At 35.4% G+C, this 23139-nt stretch overlaps 2 protein-coding genes across 2 annotated transcripts; one reads left to right on the top strand and one right to left on the bottom strand.

The window, feature by feature from the left end:
* Positions 1-3334: 3334 nt before the first annotated feature.
* LOC128196499 (uncharacterized) lies at positions 3335-5740 on the bottom strand. The gene has a single exon (XM_052877578.1). The coding sequence runs from the start codon at positions 5738-5740 to the stop codon at positions 3335-3337; it is 2406 nt and encodes an 801-aa protein (XP_052733538.1).
* Positions 5741-9367: 3627 nt separating this feature from the next.
* LOC108339031 (aspartic proteinase CDR1) lies at positions 9368-10738 on the top strand. The gene has a single exon (XM_017576181.2). It carries the CDS (start codon positions 9399-9401, stop codon positions 10674-10676), a length of 1278 nt encoding a protein of 425 aa, XP_017431670.1. The 5' UTR covers positions 9368-9398; the 3' UTR covers positions 10677-10738.
* Positions 10739-23139: the final 12401 nt, after the last annotated feature.

Here is a 23139-nt window from a genome sequence, read left to right as displayed (position 1 = left end):
TAGGATATCATCTAATAGGCTCAAGGTGGAAGGAAAAAATTTATCAAGGCTCAAAAGGGTTCACAAATGTATCACAGTGTCTAAAGGTTGGCTATCTGGCCAAGTAGCTATATAATCAATACAAACAGGGCCTTTTTCATCCTTAACCAAAAAGTGTGTGTACATAGAATCAAACTCATGCAAAATCCAAGTCCATATCCAGACAATTCAATATCTCTCAATCAATATATGTGCTCTCAACACTCACAGATCTGGTCATATGCATACACAGATAAAAACTTTGAAGCAATGTACCACATACATACAAGTCATCATCCCCAAAAATCACATAATATCATCAGAACATGCATAGTCATTAAATCAAAACCTCAAAGTCTTTACAACCACAACAAACATCAACAAATAACTGAGTTCCACAATAACATTTAAACTGAAACATCTAAAAACAACATAACAAAAACATCAATAACACATCAATAACATCTGTCCATCAGCACTCTACCAAGACCCATCTGTCCTGGATCTCCATTGGCTCTCCTGCGAATGATAACTCTGCTGTACCCATCTGGGATCTGGCTCCTCTTCCTCCTCATCACCATCACCTGCCATCATGTCCTCCTACTCATCTAACTCTGGCTCTGGTGCTCCTGGAAAGGCACTCCCCCACCGAGACTCTGGCCTGCCCTCAGGCCATGGAATCTGCGCAGCAAACTGGTCTCCAATCATCAGTGAATCTGGAGGAAAATCAGGGATGCCCAATGACAATTGATACATGCTCTCTTGTAAGGACACCTGATCCTGCCGCATAGTAGTGCACCAGTCGTGGATGTCGTCCTGTCTAGCCAGACTCTGCTGCATGTAGCGAGTGAAAATATCAGGTGAAGGAACAGATGGCGCTACAGGTGGTCTAGCCGCTCTGACATTCCGGCGTGGAGGGGGGACTGGAGGAGGAGCATTCATAGCAGAGAACTCTTCCCTGTTGCTGCAATTCCTATCAAAGAATTTCTTATTGAGAGGGGGTTGAAGTTTCAAAGTGATATCAGAAACTCCAGGGACTCCACTGGCCTTGCACAATGTTGTCACCAAGGCAGGAAATCCAAGCTTACAAGTATCATTATCAACAATCAGTGCCATTTCCTGAGAGATATAAGCTCCCACATCCATGTCAATCCCTGTCATAATTCCATAGACCATATAAGACCTTTCCAGATTGATGTCGGAAGTATGAGAATTGGGACAAATGTTGGTGAATGTGAAGAGACTCCAGATAGTGGCCAGTGAATTCAAATGTTTCCTTAATATTCTCACTGGTGTCCCACTAGTGCCAAGCTGATAGCCATATCCGGGAAGGCATAAAGTGGAGGCAATAAGGTCATGATCAGGATAGCTAGACATAAAAGCACCTAGAGGGCACGGCTGAAACATCAGTGTATTTAGAATCCTGTTCAATGATCTGCGATCATAGCGTACTAGCTTGCCTCTCACTTTTGAAACTCTAGAGTGAGGCTGAGAGTGGTCAGGTTCCCAAGCATTTGCATAAAATTCTTTAACCAAGACTTCATCAATCTCATCTGGAAGGCTGGCTAAAACAAAATTCCATCTTCTCTTCTCCAATTCTTCCTAGATATGGTCATACTCTCCAGGTTTCAATTCAACCCTCCTCTCAGGTAATAATGCCCTGCCCATGATAACCTGATGAAACCTATCAGAATGTGCCTCTGATATAAAACGATCATGATCATAGTTCAGGACAAGGTTCTCCTCTTGGGTTTCTGAAGGTTGGGATCTAGAAGAAGACCCTCGGGTAGTCTTCCTCTTCTTTTCTTGTGTGCTCTTGGGAGGTGCCATCTGCAAGAATTAATGCACAGTGCAAACAATTGTGGAAAATGGGTCAGAGTAAGTGAATAACTCAAAACACAGTTGCTGGCAGAATGAATTCGTTATGCGCCAGCGTGCGCTATGCGAATTTGCACTTTCGGTGTCTGTTGTCAAGACTAATTCGCTATGCGAATGTGTCGCTATGCGAAAAAGGCAAAATAGGTGTCCTCGCTCAGGAACAATTCGCTATGCAACCGGGGTCGCTGTGCGAATTTCGTAGCAGAATTTAATCCTATAATTCGCTTTGCAACTTTCTCGCCAGGCGAATTTCATGTTCAGAAAACCAGACCTCTCATTCGCTATGCGAGGGTGTTGCCTAGCGAGAGACAGTGCAGAGGACATCCATCAGAGATCAAATGACAGTCATGGATATGCATAAACAGATGGTACGTGAAAGTGTATATGTACACAGTGGTTCAAGAGAACACTCCAATCAGACCAAAACTCCTATTATACTCCTATGAACATTAAAAACAGAGAAGCAAATGGAGAGTAGAAAATGAAACCTGTGGAGAGTGACCAAGATTAGTGAACAGGATCAGAGAGTGAAGATGCACTTGAAGCAAGGCCGAAAGTGAAATGGTGGCAATGGAGATAAAGTGGAGAAATTTTGCAGAGAGGAAGGACACGTTCGCTGTGCGAAAATGGAAGAGAATGGTGGCTGGGGTAAAATGAAGAGTGGTAAAATGAAATGGAGAAGAAGAAGGTTTTAAAAATTATAACTGAACGAGTCAATTCGCATAGCGCACCACAGCTGTGCGCTGTGCGAATTTCTCTCGTTTTCTGCACCTTTGATTATTTTATTATTTTTTTGAATTTTGTTGTTCAATCGCAAAGCGCACCTCAGCTGTGCGTTGTGCGACTGATTTTTAAATTTTTTTTTTTTTTAAACATAAAATTCGCAGAGCGCATTTCAGCTATGCGCTATGCGAATTAAAACACTAAAATCACTCTCATTTAATTCGCTCTGCGCAAAATTTCGCTGTGCGAATTTTGACAGAGCTCACCCCCAACTTTAATTAGCATAGCGCAAAGTGTGCGCTATGCGAATTAAATGCTCAAATTGCTCTAGTGATTTTATTCGCCTAGCTTATCAAATGCGCTATGCGAATACTTCTGCAAAGAGAAAAATTAACCTTTATAATCGCAAAGCGAATGTAATAGCTATGCGAAATTCAATCTCAAAACAATTCTTTTTCTCTCTCGCAGAGCGCATAAAATTCGTTGTGCGAATAAATCACTGCTTTATAAAATCATCTAGTCGCATAGCGCACCTCAACTGTGCGTTGTGCGAATAGAGCGTCAGAACTCATTCATCAAGCATCTCTGCACTTCCTCTCCACACTCAAACTTAACCATTACAGAAACACAATCAACAAACACAAATATATACAAACATGTGCTAGGGTGCCTCCTAGCAAGCGCTTCTTTAACGTCACTAGCTTGACCCAGAATCTCATGGTTCAGTTGGATTCTTGATGTTGGTGTGCTTCTTCCTCTCATGACACCAACATTTTCTGAGTAACTTTCTTGTCACCAACTTAATTCTTCTTGAATATGGAGCCTCAATTTCGAGTACTCCATTTGCCTTTATGTCCTTGATGACCCATAACCTGTTCTTAAGATTCACAGATTTTCCAGGTTTGAGTTCATCACTTTTCACTTCAAATTGTTGGTGAACTCTTTGCTTCTCCTTATCTTCATCTCTTTCCTTCACTTTTGGATTGAAACAATTAAGATTATTCTTGGCCAACTTGGCAACTTGCCTTGGAAGACTAGTAATTGCTAAAACTTCATCTTTTACTTTGGAACTAGTCTTTTCCTCTTGATTTTGCTTCACCTCTTCAAAGACATTAAATATCACCTCTTCATCTTGGTCTTTTAATTTTACAGTTCCATCATCAACATGAATGACAATCTTAGCTGTCTTCATGAAAGGTCTACCAAGAATGAGAGGCATATCTACACCTTCCTCCATTTCCATTACTACAAAATCAACAGGGAATTTTAGTTTATCAACTTTAATCACCACATCTTCCACTACACCATAAGGATGCTTAATGGACCTATCTGCCATTTGCAAGATCATTCTTGTTGACTTGACTTCAAGGCCACCAATCTTTTTGAGCATAGATAGGGGCATCAAATTAATGCTAGCACCTAAGTCAACAAGAGCCTTCCCTATATCATGATTTCCAATGGTGCAAGGGATAGTGAAACTCCCTGGATCTTTGACTTTTGGAGGTAGAGATTTCTGCATAATTGCACTGCAATTTCCCTGCACTTCTATTGTTTCCTCATCTAAATACTTCTTCTTTTTACTGAGGAATTGCTTCACATATTTTGCATAAACAGGAATTTGTTGCAGTGCTTCAGTCAAGGGCAAAGTAATCTCAAGTTGATTAAATATCTTCTTGAACCGATCCATTTGTCTTTCCTTATCCTTCTGTGAAGTATTTTTAGGATAAGGAAGTTGCTCCACCAACTCTTTCTCTTTTTGTCTTCCATCTTCATTCCTGTTTCTACTTTCTTCTTCTTCAATCACCTCCTTTTGATCATCCTCTATGTGTGCTTCAACCTCTTTATTTGTCGGCTTCTCCTTGGAATCAAACCCCACTTCTTTTCCACTTCTGGTTATTATGACATTACATTCCTCCCTGGAGTGAACTTCATTCTTAGCCACAAATTTCTTTTCAGATGTCTCATCCAGCTTCTTTGCAAGTTGACTCACTTGTGTCTCCAAGTTTCTAATAGAAGCTTCAGTGCTTTTATGGTTGGAGATGGATACTTGCATAAATTGTTGCAAAGTTTCTTCAAGCTTGGATGTCCTATCAGAAAGAGTAGGTTGTTGTTGAAACTGTTGTTGTGGTGGTCTACTAGAACTAGCCTGACCCATGCTAGGATGAGGTCTCCATCCTTGATTATAATTTCCATAATTACCAGAACGGCCTTGATTTCCCCTGTAATTGACCTCTTCCTTTGCATTAGACTGAATAGCACACTGTCCATTTTGGTGCTCTCCACCACACAGTTCACATCCTTGCACAGTATGTTGTGCCTGTGATACATTTTGAATCTGTAATTGTGATACCTTTTTCATCAGAGACTCAAGCTGTTGAGTCATAATTTTATTTTGGGCTAATAAGGCATCTTGGGATTGCAACTCAAACATTCCCTTCTTTTGATTTTGTCCTCTCTCACCCTGAACATCATTGTCGCTTGATGCCATATTTTCAATAATTTCATGAGCTTCATCAGGTGTCTTCCACCTAATGTTACCTCCTGCTGAGGCATCTAACATCAATTTTGTGTGAGATTTTAAACCTCCTAAGAACAGGTTCAATTGAGTGGGGACATCAAATCCATGTATGGGAGTCTTTCTTAACAATCCCTTAAACCTATCCCATGTCTGACTCAAAGTCTCTTCAGGTTCCTGTTGAAAAGAGGATATCTCTTGCTTGCCTTTATTTATTTTTGATTGAGGGAAATACTTCTGCAAAAACTTTGACACAACGTCATCCCAACCTGTCAGACTTCTCTCAGGAAAAGAATTTAACCATTTCTTGGCATTGCCTGCCAAGGAAAATGGAAAAAGACTAAGTCTGATTGCCTCCTCTGACACATTCAACATTTTCACAGTGTTGCAATATTCATTAAAAGTTGTCAGATGATCATAGGGATTTTCGTGTGACAATCCTGAAAACTGATTACTTTGAACAAGGTGTATCAATGCTGGCTTCATTTCCATGTTAGCCGCGATTACCACAGGTTTGGCTATACTGTTGAAAGATGTAGGTATAGACACTGAAGCATAATCTTCCAACGTACGCCTTCCTTGTTCATTTTCCCTGTTTCCCTCCATCTTTTTACCCTCTTGGTCAGATGAAGAAAAAGCGTTTGAGGATAAGCTGGATTCTCTAGCTTCTTTTTTTTCTATTTTCTTTTCTACGCCTACTATTATTCCTACGGGCTGTCCTTTCAATCTCAGAATCAAACAATAAATTCTCAGATTTTGTTCTGCGTGGCATATAGAACAAAAATCTCCAATGACCAACCCAAGAAATAACAACAGGAACAAAACACAATATATACAGATACACAGAAAACTAAAACAATGAATTTACGAGATGGGAACAAAATTGAAATTGATAAACAACTAATTGAAATAACAAAACAATCAATTTCCCCGGCAACGGCGCCAAAAACTTGATAACTTTTTGGCAAGTATACCAAATCGTTACAAGTAATACAGTGATAAGTAAAGTATCGTTCTCCTCAGGGAATTTGTGTTACGTTATTCAATTAAAATTTATTTATCAAAATCAATTTGAACAACAAAATATAAGTGAATTAATAGTCTCAAACTAGATGACAATTTAAAATGGAAATTAAAATTTTAAAGAAAGCTTCATTGGAATTGACTTCATGACCACATTACAGTAACTCTTCTGAGCAATATAACTTGCGTTCAAACATCAACATCACAGTATCTTGGTTCAATTCCTTAAAACAAGTTCTAAAGAATTATGTTCAATTATTAATTCCTTAAGTAATTAAACATAAACTTTGCATTAAGAACTGATGTTATTGATGACCAGGAGAATTGAAACTATTCCTAGCATCTTTCCTTCTAGTTGCTTTTCCTGCGTTAATACTCAAATTTACTTCCCAGTACAATTTGAATATAAAAACAAGTATATTTTACTTCCGTAAAATAAAATAAAAAGTAAACAAGAAAAGCATATGAACACACTTTATATTGAACAGGAAATATTACATCAAATGTCAGCCATTACAGTCAATTCCAACGAATAAAAGTTTAGCCTATCCTAGACATCACAAACATACTCATTTCTGCAATTCCTTGCATGATGTGCAGTCTTGATGTCTTCAGAGAGGTCTCCTGATGGTCTCCTCGTTCTCCAGAGCAGTTCTCCAAAAAATATTATCCTTTTTCATCAGCTCCCCCTTTTCTCCTTCAAATCACGTCTTTTAAGAGACGGTTGAATTCTCATAACTGCTCCATTCGCTCCGCGCACAGAAGCAGATTCGCTGTGCGAATTAAAATTAATTCAGCACTCAACTGCACAAATTCGCTAAGCGCACAACCTCTGGTGCGCTGTGCGAATTTTGCAATTTTCATTCTTCTCTGATGTCATTCGCTCAGCGAACCAATGGTGGTGCGCTGTGCGAATGTATTCTACTGGCGAATTTTGCTTCTGCTATGCGAGAATTGGCTGACAGATTCCCTTTTGTACAACTTTTCCTGAACAATAATTTACAACACAATCTACTTCCTATAACGACTTTTCACTGAGTAATAACATGAATAATTACAAAATTGAGATCATTTATAAGTGTCAAAACATCTGTTTTTCACACTTATCAAGGGTGAGTCCCTTCCACATATACACTCCCCCTCCAACGGAAGTATTTGTATCGTCGTTCATCTTAATGAAATTCGCTTACCTAAAACCCTTTTGCTATGAAGACTTTCAGTATAGGGGCCATTATATGGGATTGACACCACTTTCTACCAAAAACTTTAAAACTATGGGTTAATGAGTCTTTCGTCTTTATATAATGCTTTACTTTCTCACATTTATCCAATGTGGGACTTGAACTCACTTGGATTTGACATGGAGTTGAGGTGGAAAGGGATTAATCCAAATGACCATCGCGTAAAATTTGAGCTTGTGCGTTTTTGTTTTTCTATAATTGGTCTTCTTGGAATTTGCCTTTCATACTGTGCTTTAGTCGTTTAAGTTTAGGTCTTCAGTGATTTGTGTTGTAATTGTTTCTTGGCTTATGATTGAAAAAGATAAACATGTTGTAAAAGAAATTCAATTACCTTTCGCAATTGAGTGAAGAAATTAATTTTAGGAAAAAAATCAACTCTAAATGTTTCAATTTCATATATTTCATAAGTATAGAATAGAGAAGAAGGATTACCAAGAATTAAAAAAGAAATTCAGTAAAATTCAATTCATCACCTTCTAATACTAATTTAATTTAAGGGATCACATTTGCTTTTTTTAAATATTAGAAAAACATTGAGTTTAGCAATTAAAAAATAAAACATTGAACAATCTTTTGAAATATTGAAATGTAAAAGTGAACTAAATAAAAATTAAGTTTTAAAATAATTTTATATCTTTTAACTTTAAAATATTAAACACAGTGTTACATATTAACCCACGTTATTATTTGAAGGCTGTTTTTTTTTTGTAATGTATTTATTAAATAAAATAATAAATATATTGTATATTAAAGGAACCAACTATTTATTGTATTTATTAAACATGATATATAGTTAAGTTGACTACGTAATTAAATATTAATTTTTTATTCGTTAAAAAATCTTTATTAACATTTTTTAATAGTTTTATAAAAAAACAACTGATTTTCTTAATTATTATTTAAAATATCATTTTATTAAACGTAATAAAAAGTCTAATTAAACAAGTTTATTTTCAATAAATGTAATATATTTATATATAGCTAAGCAAATTAGCTGTTTTCAATTGAGAAGATGAATAGAGATGGTACTAATTAATAGAAATGTTTACTTAAATTACATTATAGGTTGAATAATTCCGACAACTGTCTTATTTTCTAAGTGCTTTATATAAAGAAGAGTTAAGTATGTTTTTATTATTTAAATTTTTACACGAAATTAATATTTAATTTGAAAATTTTAATATATTTTAATTTTTAAATTTTAAAATAATAAATATAATTTTTAAACTAATTATGTTAAATATTTTTTATGTGTTAAAAGCATTTTTCAATAAATATTAAAATAGATATTTATTAAAATATATAAATAATTCAAATACTAATCTAAAACACATTTAATTATAAATAATTTAATTTCATTGAATTAAAAAATCGTATTTATTATTTTGTAAATTTAAGGATTAAAATATATTAAAATTTTGAATATAAAGAAATTTTAATTTTATATTAAATTTTAAATTTTAAAAATTCAAAACCAATCACAAGGTTCTTTCTCTAAATATTTAACCCATTACACCTCAAACTCATATAACACAATACTTGTCTATCTGTAAGATGATTTATTTGAAATATATTTTACTTATATATTTAATACTGGACGTGAGCTCATTTTCCTTTTATGATGATAAAAATAAATAATAAAATTATTATTATTTTAATTATAAAAATAAATACAAATAGTGTTTAAATTTTATTAAAAGTGACTTTTATTTATCTTGTTGGTATATTTTTATTGTAGTTAATTATTTTAGTTTTAAAACATGGTTAAATTTGAAGAAGAAAGTAAAAAGCAGATAAGAATAGTGTTGAAAATTTTAAGTGTAATCATTTTTCAAAACTAAAACCTCAATGAGGTTACTCTGAAACACGAAATTTCAATCCGCGTCCATGAATTTCAGTGGTTGTCACATTTGTTCTCACACACGCTTCAACAAATATCACTAGGCGACCTTATAAATTGTGACCAGGAATGTGCTAATATTACAAATTGGAAGACTTTAATGACAACAATGTCACGTTCCTCAACCCTAGTTCTTATTCTGCTGTCTCTTCATAGCATCTCTTTCTTAGAGGCTCACAAAGGTGGGTTCAGTGTGGAAATCATCCACCGTGACTCATCAAAATCACCGTTGCATCGTCCCACAGAAACTCAATTCCAACGAGTTTCTAATGCAGTGCGTCGTTCCATTAATCGTGTCAATCATTTCAACCAAAACACACCTAGGGCCAATTTAACACAAAATGATGCTGAATACCTTTTGAGCTATTCAGTTGGAACCCCACCATTTCATGTTTATGGTATTGCTGATACAGGAAGTGACATAATTTGGTTGCAGTGTAAACCTTGTAAACCCTGTTACAACCAAACCAGTCCAATGTTTGACCCTTCAAAATCCAGCACATACAGAACCCTTCCTTACTCTTCTACAACATGTAAATTGGTGCAAGATACCACTAAAGATGGAGACAATTGTGAATATACCATTTCCTATGGTGATGGGTCACAGTCACAAGGAGATCTTAGTGAGGAGATCCTCACTTTAGACTCCACCAATGGCTCTTCAATCCAATTTCCAAGAACTGTCATAGGATGTGGACGAAGGAACACTGTGTCCTATGAAGGGATGGGTTCTGGTGTAGTTGGCCTTGGAAGAGGACCTGTGTCATTGATATCTCAATTGGGTTCTTCAATTCGTGGAAAATTTTCCTATTGTTTGGCATCAACGTCTAATACTTCTAGCAGACTCAATTTTGGAGATGCTGCTCTGGTTTCTGGGAAAGGGACTGTATCAACTCCAATATTCTCACGTGGAGCAGTATTTTACTACCTATCATTGGAAGCATTCAGTGTTGGAAACAAGAGAATAGAGTTTGGAAGCTCCTCGTCTGAATCTGATGGAGAGGGAAATATCATAATTGACTCAGGTACAACACTCACTCTTTTGCCAGATGATGTTTACTCAAAACTGGAATCAGTGGTGGCACATGAAGTTAAGTTAAAACGTGTTAAGGATCCATCTAACCAGTTGAGCCTTTGCTTTGAAAGCAGTTTTCATGATCTGAAAGCACCAGTGATCATGGCACATTTTAGAGGCGCAGATGTGAAGTTAAATGCTGTCAACACATTTGTTGAAATGGAAGAAAGGGTAGTGTGCTTGGCTTTCATGTCAAGTAAACTTACCATCTTTGGGAACTTGGCTCAGATAAACCTTTTGGTTGGCTATGACCTAGAAAAGAAAAGAGTCTCCTTCAAACCCACACACTGTACTAACCAGTGATTGTATCTTGTTTTACTTAGTATCTGTCAGTGGACTGAAAATAAAAATATATATTTTAACTATTTTTGTTCCATTTTATTATTGATAACAGATAATGAGAGAAAACAAAAATGTTGAGAACCTTTGCCAACGAATAAACAGACTAAAGGAGTTGTTTTTAATTTGCCCAGATGGTTTGAAGGCATTTTCTATCAGAAATAATTCAGCATTATAGGGGCTTATATGTATGGCTATTGCCAGGTCTGAATTCCAATGTCATAACTCTTAAACCTATAGCTGATAATGGTAATACAATCTGTTGTTTTATATGTATTAACTTGGCTAATTTTCTGTTTAAAATCATTTCCAAAATCTTGGCTGATAGGCTTGTTAGTATCATTACTAGAATTATCTATTAATCAAAATGATTATTTGAAAGGTACTAATATAAAGGGCTTGTAATATGGTTGCTTCAAAAGGTATTAATTTGTTAAGTGCAAAAGTTTTTGGTTAATGATGCTCTCAAAGTTGATATTAAAAGGCTTTGGATACTTTTTATTGGGGTTGTTTACTTAATATGCTTAAAGCTTTTGGTTTTATAATATGAGGTTTTGTAGTTGGATTCTAAATATTATTCAATCTCTCAAGCTTTCGGTCAAATTGAATGGATCTTTCGCAAGATACTTTAGTTGTTACAAAGATGTTAGATAAGGAGATCCTTTGTCAACCTTCTATTTTTGTTTGGTCAAGAAAGGGTTAAGTAGAGACAGAGCTTTGATGGTTCATTCTAAGCCATATTCAGCAAATTATAAGTTTCAAAGGTAAGCAAATTTCTTCTCATGTTTTATATTTTGATGATACTTTTATCTTTTGTAGGGTAGCAAGGTTTCACAGAATCTGATATATGAATCGTTCAACTTGGTCATACTAAAGTCTACAAGCTTTGAAGAGATGGCAAAACAAGAAAAATAAGTCAAGACAATGAAGGAAAAAGATTAAATTGCAAATATTTTCACAAATTATCAAGACTAAGGTTTGAACCTAAGGTTATCAAATTTACATCAAGAAGAAGTATTAAACCGCAATGAAAGTTTTAAAATAATATAGAAAATCTTAATATAAAGTATTGAAATGTAATGTGAATTTTAAAACAATGTAGAAAGCCTAAAGTATGAGGTAAATATCGAAAACATTGTACATAGACAAAAATATAGAACATTTCACATAGTAACTAACATTATAACTAACATTTTCTATAATGTTTTATGTATCTATAAATATCCATATATACACTATCATTTGATGCATGACAACAATTACACACAACTACAAAATTTCTTCTAACTTTTACTTTCATATTTTACTATTTTCAAATTTTTTCTACCTCGTTTTCATTTCACAAACTCAAAATATTAAATAATTATAAATCAAGACTTGGATTAGTGTTATTAAACATTGGTCGAATTTGATACGGAGTAATCATATATCCCTCCTTTAAGAAGCTTGGTCTTTTGGAAAGTTTTACACAAAAAGATTCCCATGGAATACATCTTAGCTCCAAGTGTCAGCTGTCATAATAGTCAGAAAAAAAAATAAAACATTTACTTTTAAACTACAAAATTGTTGTTGTGGTTTCTGGAACCAATTGCAGGGTGTATTTAATTGTATTCGAATTTCACATCTTCATTATGATGCTACTTACAAAAAAACGATAAAAAAAATAATGAGAGAAAATTGTTTTCTTTTATAGACAATAATTAATAATAAAATTAAAGAATGAAACATTAGGAATGTGTTAATCTAGATACGTAAAATATTAGAAGGTAAATATACATAAGGATTTGAAATCTCAATTCCCATTTCCTAACATTAATAATATTACAAAAATAAAATTATCCCCACATAACAAAATTTATATTGTGATACAATTTATGATTTTTTCAAATCCAAAACATTACAAAATATATCCAAAAATATTGTTTCCCTTATAGAGTCTTCCACTAATTTTAGATGTCAATAAAAAGATGTCTTTATAGGATATCATTTTTTCTCAACATACTAAAAAGAAAAATGTGAAGGTAGGATGATTCCTTAGACAGCCCAGGAAATTTAAAGAAAATAGAAGGTAGTATGAAAAATCTATAAGTACTAATAAATAATTCTTTTAATAAGTTACCATTTTTAGTTGTACATATTTATTATTGACTTTAGTTGTATGAACATAATTTATTTTATTATTTATGAAAAATGCTTATAATAAATAAAAATTATTGTCAAATGCTATAGAATATTAATATTATAAAAATTAATAAAAAATATATTTTATAAATTCTTTTTATTAATTTTTTATATACCATATAAATTATAATAATAAATTTTTATTTCAATAATTATTATAAAATCTAATTTTTTTATTAGCATAATAAAAACTAGTTACATCATTATATGTTTCCAGTAATTATATATCTAATTTTAGTCGTTAGAGCTTATATTTAGTTATTGCATCAAAATTCTACAATTAACATCATTTCTAAATTTAGAAAACTACTTTTGACTGTCTACGTGTATTCTGAACCTCTAAATTAATTTTCAAATTTATATAAAATTATTTTTTAAATGCTTTTTTCGGTTTCAAAATATCCTTAGGCAGTTTTATGTATAAGAGAGTTTCAAGTTGGCGACATGTTTATTGAACACAAATACAAGTGTTTGGGATGTAGTCGAGTAATTCCATATTGTAAGGACCGTATATTATTTTAGAAAAGAAAATGTGGTGGAGGTGGGCCTCACGTGGGTAGCTGAGCATGTGAAGTGGTGGGGGGCGTCTTTTGATGATTGAATGGTAGGGAAGGGCTTCACGGGGCAGCTGTTGAAGAGGTGGGGAGCAAAAACGTCCGTGAATTCTCTCATGTTTTGGCACCATGCAAACTTGGAAGATAAAAAGGAGGTGCTGGGTTCTGAAATGGGAGGGAAACCCTTGCTGCAAAAATTGGTGAAGGAGGTGAAGTTCAGAGTTGCTGGAATTGCTTGGTGCTGCAAGCTTTGAGGGAGATAGATTTAAAGATTTTGCAAAGGAAGTCTTCAAGAGGTAAGGGGAGTTAGATTTTTCGTTTTGATTGTTGAATTATGCTGTGTTTGATGCAAATCTGGGCATTTTTGGGTTGAAAATGAAGTTTTCTGGGTTACTGGACTCTGGTGCGTTTCTGCAGAATTTCTGCAGAATTTCTGCAGAACGCGCCGTCCCAACAGTGCTCGACCAAATAGTGGTCGGCCTAACGTTCGTACAACCTGTCGAGCGTTCGTTCCTGAACGAACGTCCGCGTTCGTTCGTCTTAGTACGGGACGCTCGTCCAAACAGTGTTTGTCGAGCGTCCGTCCTTCCGCTGAGTGAGCGTTCGTCCAGAGACCGTTCGTCCTTTCTCGCGAGCGTTCGTTCCAGTGAGCGTTCGTCCAAAGAGTGAGCGTTCGTCCCAGTGAGCGTTCGTCCAAATAGTTGGCGTTCGTCCAAATAGTTGAGCGTTCGTCTAAATAGTGAAGCGTTCGTCCAAATAGTGGAGCGTTCGTCCAAATTGTTGAGCGTTCGGTTATATGCTGAGCGTTCGTCCTAAAATGACACTAGTTATTGTTTTGAGCGCTCGTTCTCATTTTCCACAAAATAGCGTTCGTTATTTGATACGAACGAGCGTCTTTGGTCTCGCTATTAGCGTTCGTTATTTGATACGAACGAGCGTCTTTTGGTCTCGCTCTTAACGTTCGTTCTTTGATCTGAACGAGCGTCTTCTTGTCTCGCAAAACAGCGTTCGTTCTCGTTCCCCTTGTGATGGAACGTTCGGTATTTAAATGATGAATAGTTCATGATGAACAGTAAATAATGAATAGTAAAATGACAAATATTAAATGATGAAGATTGCATGAGATGAATGGAAATATTGTGACTTTTGAAAGAACGTTCTTTTTTTAATGGCTTCCTTATGAATGATGAAAATGATTATGGAATGATGACTAGTGAATTATGAATATATGATCAAAAGTGAATGATGAACTATATATGAGATGAAATGAAAGTATGAATGATTAAATGAGCGTTCCAAGGAGGAACGACTCAGAATTTGATTATTGAGATTTGTAAAGTATGAATGTGGGAAGCTTAGCCGGTTGTTCATCCTGATGTTCCGTGAGTACTCGTCCTCACGTAGAGGGGGTACGTCATGTGTGGGAACGGCAGGAGGTCCTAGTCCTAGGGATTATCTGGACAGATAGGACTAACCTCGGGTGGCAGCTGATGAGAGTTCCAGTTACTACATCACCCGGGTGCACGAACACCGAAGCTACACAGAATTCATTCTAGTCCAGACGAGTCTGTCTATGAAGTAACGAGTCGGTCTATAAAGTAACAAGTCTTTAGATGTCAATTTACCATGTTTGGATGACTTTTGCATGTTGTATGAGTGGGTGGAATTATGGTTTAATGAATATGCTCTAATTGTTCTTTTATACGAATCTAAGTATGATAACATTGAATTTAACTGTTCTATCTGTATAACATGTTTTTATATCTAGCTCACCCTTGCATTGTTTTTGTTATGTGCTGTTTGGGTATGTTTCTTTGGCGATGATCATCCACTTGGATGGGAGCAGATGTTGTCGCGGAGTTTCCCTTGGAGCAAGAGCTGGAAGTTACTGATTTTTTTCAGAATAGTCTTCTTAGAATTTCTTGATTGAACACTTATAGTGTTTAATCCTTTCAATTGTTTAAGTTTAAATTCTTACTCCTTTTAATTGGATGACTGTAATTTATTACATTTAATTACACGTCAAAATTCCGACTGTTCTCTATATTTGAATGTTAACGTCCTTATTATATAATATTGATTATTATATAATTGGGATGTTACACATATAACATACTTTTACAATTTACTCTGTTAAGGTAATTTTATTCGCCTTTAGTCTAAGTATTCTCTTGTTAATGCTCCAAACTGTTGGGGGTAACCGTCAAAGATACTCCAATGCTTAAGTCAGTAATTAATCCGGAAGATTATTAGAGCAAAGTTTTAAATTCACAATAAATGTGATCATCTACCTCTTACCTGACCTTTATTTATAATTTTTGAGATGAGCATAAGATTAACATAACTTAATCATGACCTAATCTCAGCCCATTACATACTAATTAGTATTTACTCTTAATCTTGGTTAGCAATATCTCTTAAGAAATACTTTGCTGTTGAGAATGTTCGTCTGATCCTTAACCATGCCCGACCGAGCGGCCATTGTCTTGTATTGTCCAAATCCAGGGGTTCAAAAATACGTGATCGATTGCCCCTTCCTAGTTACGCGGCCGCCCAGCCATACAATACACAGGCCCCCCAAGACCTAAGCAGCCATAACTGACATTGGGATTTGGTATGTAAGTTTAGGGCAATTGCTTTCTTTCGTGATTTGGTGGAAGCTCCATCTGACATATTTCTGAAGGGTTTTCCTGGCAAGAAAACATGTGTTGCATCATCATGTCCTATGCTTCTCAGGAATGGCAAGGTTGTGTGATCTAGACCGTTGATCGTGGCATAGATCAACGGTGGCGATGCATTGACGGCTTTTCCAGATTTTCCTATAAATAGGGGGAGGTTACCCTGTCAATTTCACTAGTTCCTTCCTATTTTCTTTTCCTACCGTCCGACTTTTTTCGTTTGATTTAATGTAATAATAATGATAATCGTTCAGCTTTGTTCATTTGAGGAGTCATCGGGAGTGGTGGTAGGGGGTTCGTTGGCGGAGGTGGTCAACCTTCGTTTTCAAGCTTCATGTCTTCATCTTTCTTTGAGACAACCTAGCGGGAAAGCAACTCGATAAGTATCTCGCCCACTGTATATATTGATAGGGTTACTTTAAGAATTGTAATTTGTCTCCATGTCGGAGGAGTTGAGTTAGATGCTTGAGACGAGGGGCAAGAGCTTACCTAAGATTTGACGGTCATCTCGGGCTATGATTGGGTGTCCCACGAGGTGGGACTGTACACAACGTGCTTCCGCCTGAAGTAGAACCTATAGTACTAGGTCGACCAATCCTACATTATGCGAAACGTGGAGGACATCAAGTTGATCCGATTGGTCGTTTGTAAGGGGAATGTGCGGGTTTCTCATGAGAAAAAAGGAAGTGATGAGAACTTCTTCGTATACACTTATCTCTTTCCTCAGATGTTCGTTTGGGTCCCTTTTACCAACTTCCAGGATGTTGTGCTCTAAGAGTTGAATGTCGCTCCGACCCAATTGCACTCGAACGGTTGGGCGAGTATGTAGGCCTTTGTGGTGGTGTGTTGTGCTTTGAGGATAACCCCTATAGCCCCCATTTTCCTCCACTTCTTCAACGTTCGTCTGATTGCCAAACGAGGATGGGTATCCCTCATCTCCGTTAAGAAGAAATGGTTATTTAAGCTCTTTTCATATTCCTTTAACGGGTATTTTAAAATTGTAATAAAGGAGTCAGGTCGCCAGAGTTTTCTTGAGAAAGCTAGCCACCCTTTGTTCCCCTTTTATTGGATGAGGAACCCTCATAAATTTGGCTTTATGGTCGCTCGGTTCCATGACTCCGATTGAGGTTGAAGCAGTCGGGGTCATCAACGGTTTGCCCCACAGCCTCTTCGCTTGTGGCCTCATTCAATGCCTTGGTTACGAGGAATTCAATGAACAGGCGTTTGATATGTTATCTTCCCTTTATTGTTTTACTTTGTGGTTTGGTCATAACTTGTCTAAGTTTGTGTCTCATTTCAGAAATCATGTCTTCCCCCACCTTAAAGAAAACTTCTATCTTTTTGGTCAGGAAAACGATGGGCGTTGAACCGTCGAAGGTGCAGGATCCCCGTTCAACAACATCTAGCCAGGCGACCCAACCTGCGAAGATTCGTTCGGCTCTTCTCCAACGATGCCAAGGGCTGAGACTCCTCAACGCCATCCCATGGTTGATCTCGAGCAACCTTCTTCGGCCGTTGTCATCGTTCCTCCCCCGAACAAAAGAGAAGAAGAAGAGATCCCATAAGAAAGGGGAGAAATCTTCTTCTAAGAGAAGTCGTCGTGAAGGAAGTACCCTTCGGCCTCTATCGGGCAGTGTTTTCGGTATCAAGATTCATATTGGCCAAAAGGCCAATTTCCATATGAATTCTGCCGAATGGTCAGTTATTGACAAGATGTCTGAAAAAGAGATAACAAACGCAACCCTAGAGCTCTCTTCCCGAGCAACCATGTTAAATTGGTACCTACCGAGTTTGCCGATAGGAGAGGTGCTGAGGAGGTTCAAGTTGAGTTGGCCAAAGAGAAGAAGACGGTCTCCTATCTTTGTCTCAACTGGAAGAAGTGACCGCTGCCCATGAAGGGTGTGAGAAGTACCAAGTTGACCTCCTGGCTAAGATGAAGCCCGTCGAGAGCTCAAGGAGGCAATGGAGAACGCTAAGACTGTTCAGATAAAGGATGACCGGATGGCCAAGGAATACAAGAAGTTGAAGGCGAAGATGGATAAGATCTATGGAAAAAACCAAGAGTTGCTCGCTGAGAAAGTCGAGCTAAGCAAGAAGAACAAGAGTTTTGCTGTTAAACTAAAATAGGCGAACGACTGTTGAGGCCCAATTTAACTTGTTAGCCGTTGCTAGGACTCGGGTTCAATCCCCAAATCCTTGGCAACGGCGCTAAAAACTTGTTAGCTCAAAAAATACTTGTTGGGCTCGATTTCGGCAAGTGCACCGAATCGTTCAAGTAATAAACCGGTAAGACCGGGTATCGTTTTCCCAAGAGACTCGTAATACTAGAGAATTGTGCGATTAACAACTCATATAGACTCAATAACATAACATCAATATACAGAACAAGTGCAGGAATGTAAATTCATACATAATTACAAGGTTGGACTTTGGTATTGAAGACACTTGGAAATGGAAAAGACTAGAAATGATATGAAATGACATTGTTAAGGCTAGTTTTCACCAAAGCACTCTTGTGTATGACCAATTTCATCTCCTCTCTATCAATTTACTAAAGTCAATCCATTAAAACACTCTAGCCCTAATTCCTTAGGTGAAAGAGCCTAGGTTTTCCTTATCAAACCCCAATTCCTTGGCAATCTAACAAGCAAAACCCGCATTAAAGAATTGGGATCTAAGACAACATGTGAATCATCTTCCATTCCTAGAATCAATGACCCACAAGGACTCTTATTTCAGTTCAAGATTTCATCTTACGTTCCCATAATCCATAAAACCCCAAAATCAAGTCATGAACGTTCCCATTACATGCAAGCTTTAAGATTGGAAACAAGAATACTAGCAATTGATAGAAAAGGCATATATATAATCAAATCATTCAACAATTACACAAGAATTCAAAGGCTACAACTAATCCCAACAAAGATGAATTTGGTTCTCCATTTCCATGGAGAACCCTAAAGCTTACAAACATGGAAGATGGAAGAAGAAGGAGACCCAAAGGAAGAGGAGGAGATGTTCCCACAAGCTCCTCACGCCCTCCATGAGCTCCAGCCGTGAAATCGCGCCTCCAAATGACCAAAGACCCTTTCCCCTTCGCGTTTTAGGGTTAAATAAGCTGTCTGCCACATCAGTAAAAGTCGCGCCCGGGCGCCCTCTGCCAGTCGCGCCCGAGCGCGAAGCTCTCGCAAAAATTCAAATCTGGCGAAAAGTCGCGCCCGGGCGCCCCTCTGTTTTCGCGCCCGAGCGCGAGCCTCTCGCATTTGGACGAACGTCCTTCAATCTGGACGAGCGTCCTCTCTGCAATTTGGACGAGCGTCCTCTGCCTGGCTGGACGAGCGTCCACTTCTGCCTGGCTGGACGAGCGCCCTCTGCCTGGGACGAACGTCCTCTCCTCTGGACGAGCGTCCTCTTCTCTGGACGAACGTCCTCCTCTCTTGGACGAGCGCCCGCTTCTGGGACGAGCGTCCTCCTGGACGAGCGTCCTCTTGCCTGGACGAACGTCCACTGTCCTGGGACGAGCGTCCTCCTTCCTGGACGAACGTCCTTGCACTGCTGATGGCATTTCTTCGTGCTAATTTCTTGGTCCAGTTCTATAGTTTGTTGGAGAGTCTTCCAAGCTCATTTTTAGCTACAAAATAAGGGATTATTGATGAAAGTACATCAAAGTAGCCAAAAACACAATTATTTAGAAAACAAGGCAAAACAAGAGGATTAAGCAAGTTATAAGTAAGAAAGGAGTTGATTTTGCCATTAAAATGATGCTTAAAATATGGTATAATTTAGCATTATCAACGACCAACTAAAGAATTTGAACGAGTCTATCGTGACTGAGCACGAGGAGGGTTTCAACAAGGCTCTTCGTCAAGCGACCTTCCTTTTGGGCGTTGATACAACAACCCAAGGTTTTGATATCATTAAACATGTTCACGAGGGAAACCTAGTCCTGTTGGAAGAGATGCCTGGCAACCTTGGGCTAGATGAGATCGAGTTAGAAGTGGTGGTTGACCAAGAAGAGATCCAAGCGGAAGTTGAAGGCGACCGAGAGGCCAATGAGCAATAATTTTTCTATTTTTGTTTTGCATTTGAGAGGTTTATTTTTTTTTTTTTTTGGATTTTAGTTTTCTTTTAAAGATGGTTGGGTGACAAACATTAGACTTTGTAAATTGTTTGCTTCACTGGTCGACCAACGCATTTTGTATACCCCGGTTAACATCGAATATAATGCCTGATTTCACATTTTACCTCTGTCTTTTCTAAGTTACTTTCGTTCAGTATTGTCGTCCACCTACACAATTTGTGTGTGCTTAATATTGTGTGTTCATATCTTAAGGTTGGGTGTGGTCTTTATAAAGACGCATCATTCACATACCTTAAGCAAGAATGGTAGTAGTCCTTGGGGGACTTATCGTTCATCAATTCTCTTACTGACTTTTGTTTTGATTCGAGCGACAATGGTTCTTTTTTAAGGAACTCATTGTTCACTGTTCAGTTAAGTTGACAGTGGTTCACTTTGAAACTCGTCATTCGCCAACTTGGTGCTTGTACATTTAAACTTAATAATTTGAGTTGAATTCCTCATAATATTCAATTATCACGAATACATACATGGGTTGATGTCTCAACTAAAATAAAATTTCAAATGGGAAGCATTTAAAGTTTTTGGTATTACTTTCCTGTTCGGATAACTTAACTGATAGGCTCCGTTCTCTAAATCTTTACTTATCTTGAAGGGACCTTTTCAATTGGCCGTCAGCTTTCTATGCGCCACTACCCATCTTGCATCCCCGGTTTTCCTCCATACTAAATCTTCTTCCTAAAAGTGTCTAGGTTTGACCTTAGTGTTGTATCTTTTTTCGATGAGCCTTTCCCAAGCCTCAAAGCGAATGGTAATGACCTCTTTATGCTCCTACGAAGTGTCAAGCTCTATTCTTAACTCTTCTTCATTCAGCTGGACATCCTCAAGCTGTATTTGAAGGAATGGTTCTCCCACCTCGACTAGCAGCATGATATCGATCTCATACGTTAGAGTATTATGTGATGATATTTAAGTTGTGCGGTAATATTAGATAATTATTATCCCACATAATTAATAGAAAAAATTAATTACATAAACTCAATTTTGAAAAAATTTTAAATTTTAGAAACTCGTAATTAACAATAGGTTATTAGAAACTGAGTTTCTAGTAGGTATTTAAAACTTAATTAAGTAAAAGAAAATTATGTCATGGTGACAAAATATAAGGTGATTAACACTTATAATTTTTTATATGATTAATGTTTGTTCATCATTTCATTTATAGAATTAATGAAAAATTAATAATTATTATTAAATGTTAATAACTAACATTGATGATTTTTGTTTTATATGATTAATGTTTGTTTATTATTTCATTTATAATATTAATGAGAAATTAATAATTGTTATTAAATTCTAATAATTAACTCACGCTTATTTCAAATCTTAACTTCTGAAATTTTCCTGCAAAAGATAAAATCATAGTGCCCTAATGCTTGTTCTCACAAAATTCATAAATAATTGACATAATTTTTTTTCTAAAAAAACAAATTCTAAACTAAGAGGTCCAATTCAAGAGTGTTTATCTTTGCACCTTCTTTTTTATTAGTACACCTCCAAAATTACAAATATAACCATCACTCTTTATTAAATTAATTTTTTTCTTACTTTTCTCTTCTCTCTTTTCACTTGTTGTACCTAAGATGATATCAAGTCGAGTACCGATAATGTCAACTCGTAAATTAATTCGTAAAATAAAAACTTCACCCACAATTTAACCACTACCTCCGTAGGTACTCGTTTTAAAAAAAATTGGCAAATACTTTAAAACTAAATATTAAAAAATTATATTTTATACATTTTAAAAATAAAATTTAATTAAAATTCTAAAAAATATATAAAAATTTAATATAAATAAAAAAATATAAATTTAATTTAATTTTAATTAAATTTAACCTAATAAAATATAAATAGTTTTTATTTTAAATTAAATTTAATTAAATAAAATATATATTAAATTTTTATTTTTATTTTTTTGTAAATAACGAATACTCACAAGTTGGATTATAATATTTACACACAGTCTGCCTGTTTATAAGTGAGTATATTAACCCATTATCCACATCGTATAGCTACCATCACGAATTTTGTCTCTGGACACCATTTTTTTTTTGTCATCTTTAGTTGCAGTCGTTTATTTCTTAACAAACTTTCGAAAACTAATTAAGAGTTCAACTATTTTCAAAAAGTTTAAATCATATCTTTTTTCTTAACCAACTTTCGAAGGTCACCGACTGTTTTTCAATTAAGAAATAAACGTCTTAAAGTCCGAAGGTCACAGAATGTTTTTCAATTAAGAAATAAACGTATTTCGAAATACGTTGAAACGAAATATGATTATTCCTTAAACGTATTTCAAAATAAATTTAAAAAAAATGCATTAATTTTAAAATAAAAAAAATAAAATAATAAATAATAAATAATAAATTTTGAAATATCAAAATAAAACAAACAAAACAGAAAAGAAAAATAATTAACAAAATTTCAAATAAAAAATAACAAGAAATAGAATTGCAATATTTAAATAATGAATTAAATTTAAATTAAACAATTATCAACAAAATAAAAAAAATCAATATAAATAGAATGAAATAAAAATTTATTGTTATTTTAAATTGTATCTTTTTCGTTATTTAATTTTAATTGTTAATTTAATGTTTTGTTTGTTTAACTAAACTTCAAATATTTAATAATTGATATTAAGATATTTTTATGTTTGAAATTATATTGATTTTTGTTATTTGTTTATAATTGTTTAATTTAATTTTAGTTTATTTTTTTAAATATTGCAATTTTATTTGATTGTTATTTTTTATTTAAAATTGTTAAATTTAGTTTTTTTTTATTTTGCTTATTTTATTTTTTATTTTTAAAATTTATTATTTCTTATTTTATTTTATTTTTTTATTTTAAATTTAATACATTTTTAAACATAT

Source organism: Vigna angularis, chromosome 5 (assembly GCF_016808095.1).
Source record: "Vigna angularis cultivar LongXiaoDou No.4 chromosome 5, ASM1680809v1, whole genome shotgun sequence".
NCBI lineage: Eukaryota > Viridiplantae > Streptophyta > Magnoliopsida > Fabales > Fabaceae > Vigna > Vigna angularis.
The sequence above is the reverse complement of the archived record's forward strand: the minus strand, read 5'-3'. Positions and strand labels throughout refer to the sequence as shown.

What these genes read in the sequence shown, in the direction of transcription:
- LOC108339031 (XM_017576181.2), top strand. Translation starts at nt 9,399, where the DNA reads ATGACAACAATGTCACGTTCCTCAACCCTAGTTCTTATTCTGCTGTCT.
- LOC128196499 (XM_052877578.1), bottom strand. Translation starts at nt 5,740, where the DNA reads ATGGAGGGAAACAGGGAAAATGAACAAGGAAGGCGTACGTTGGAAGAT.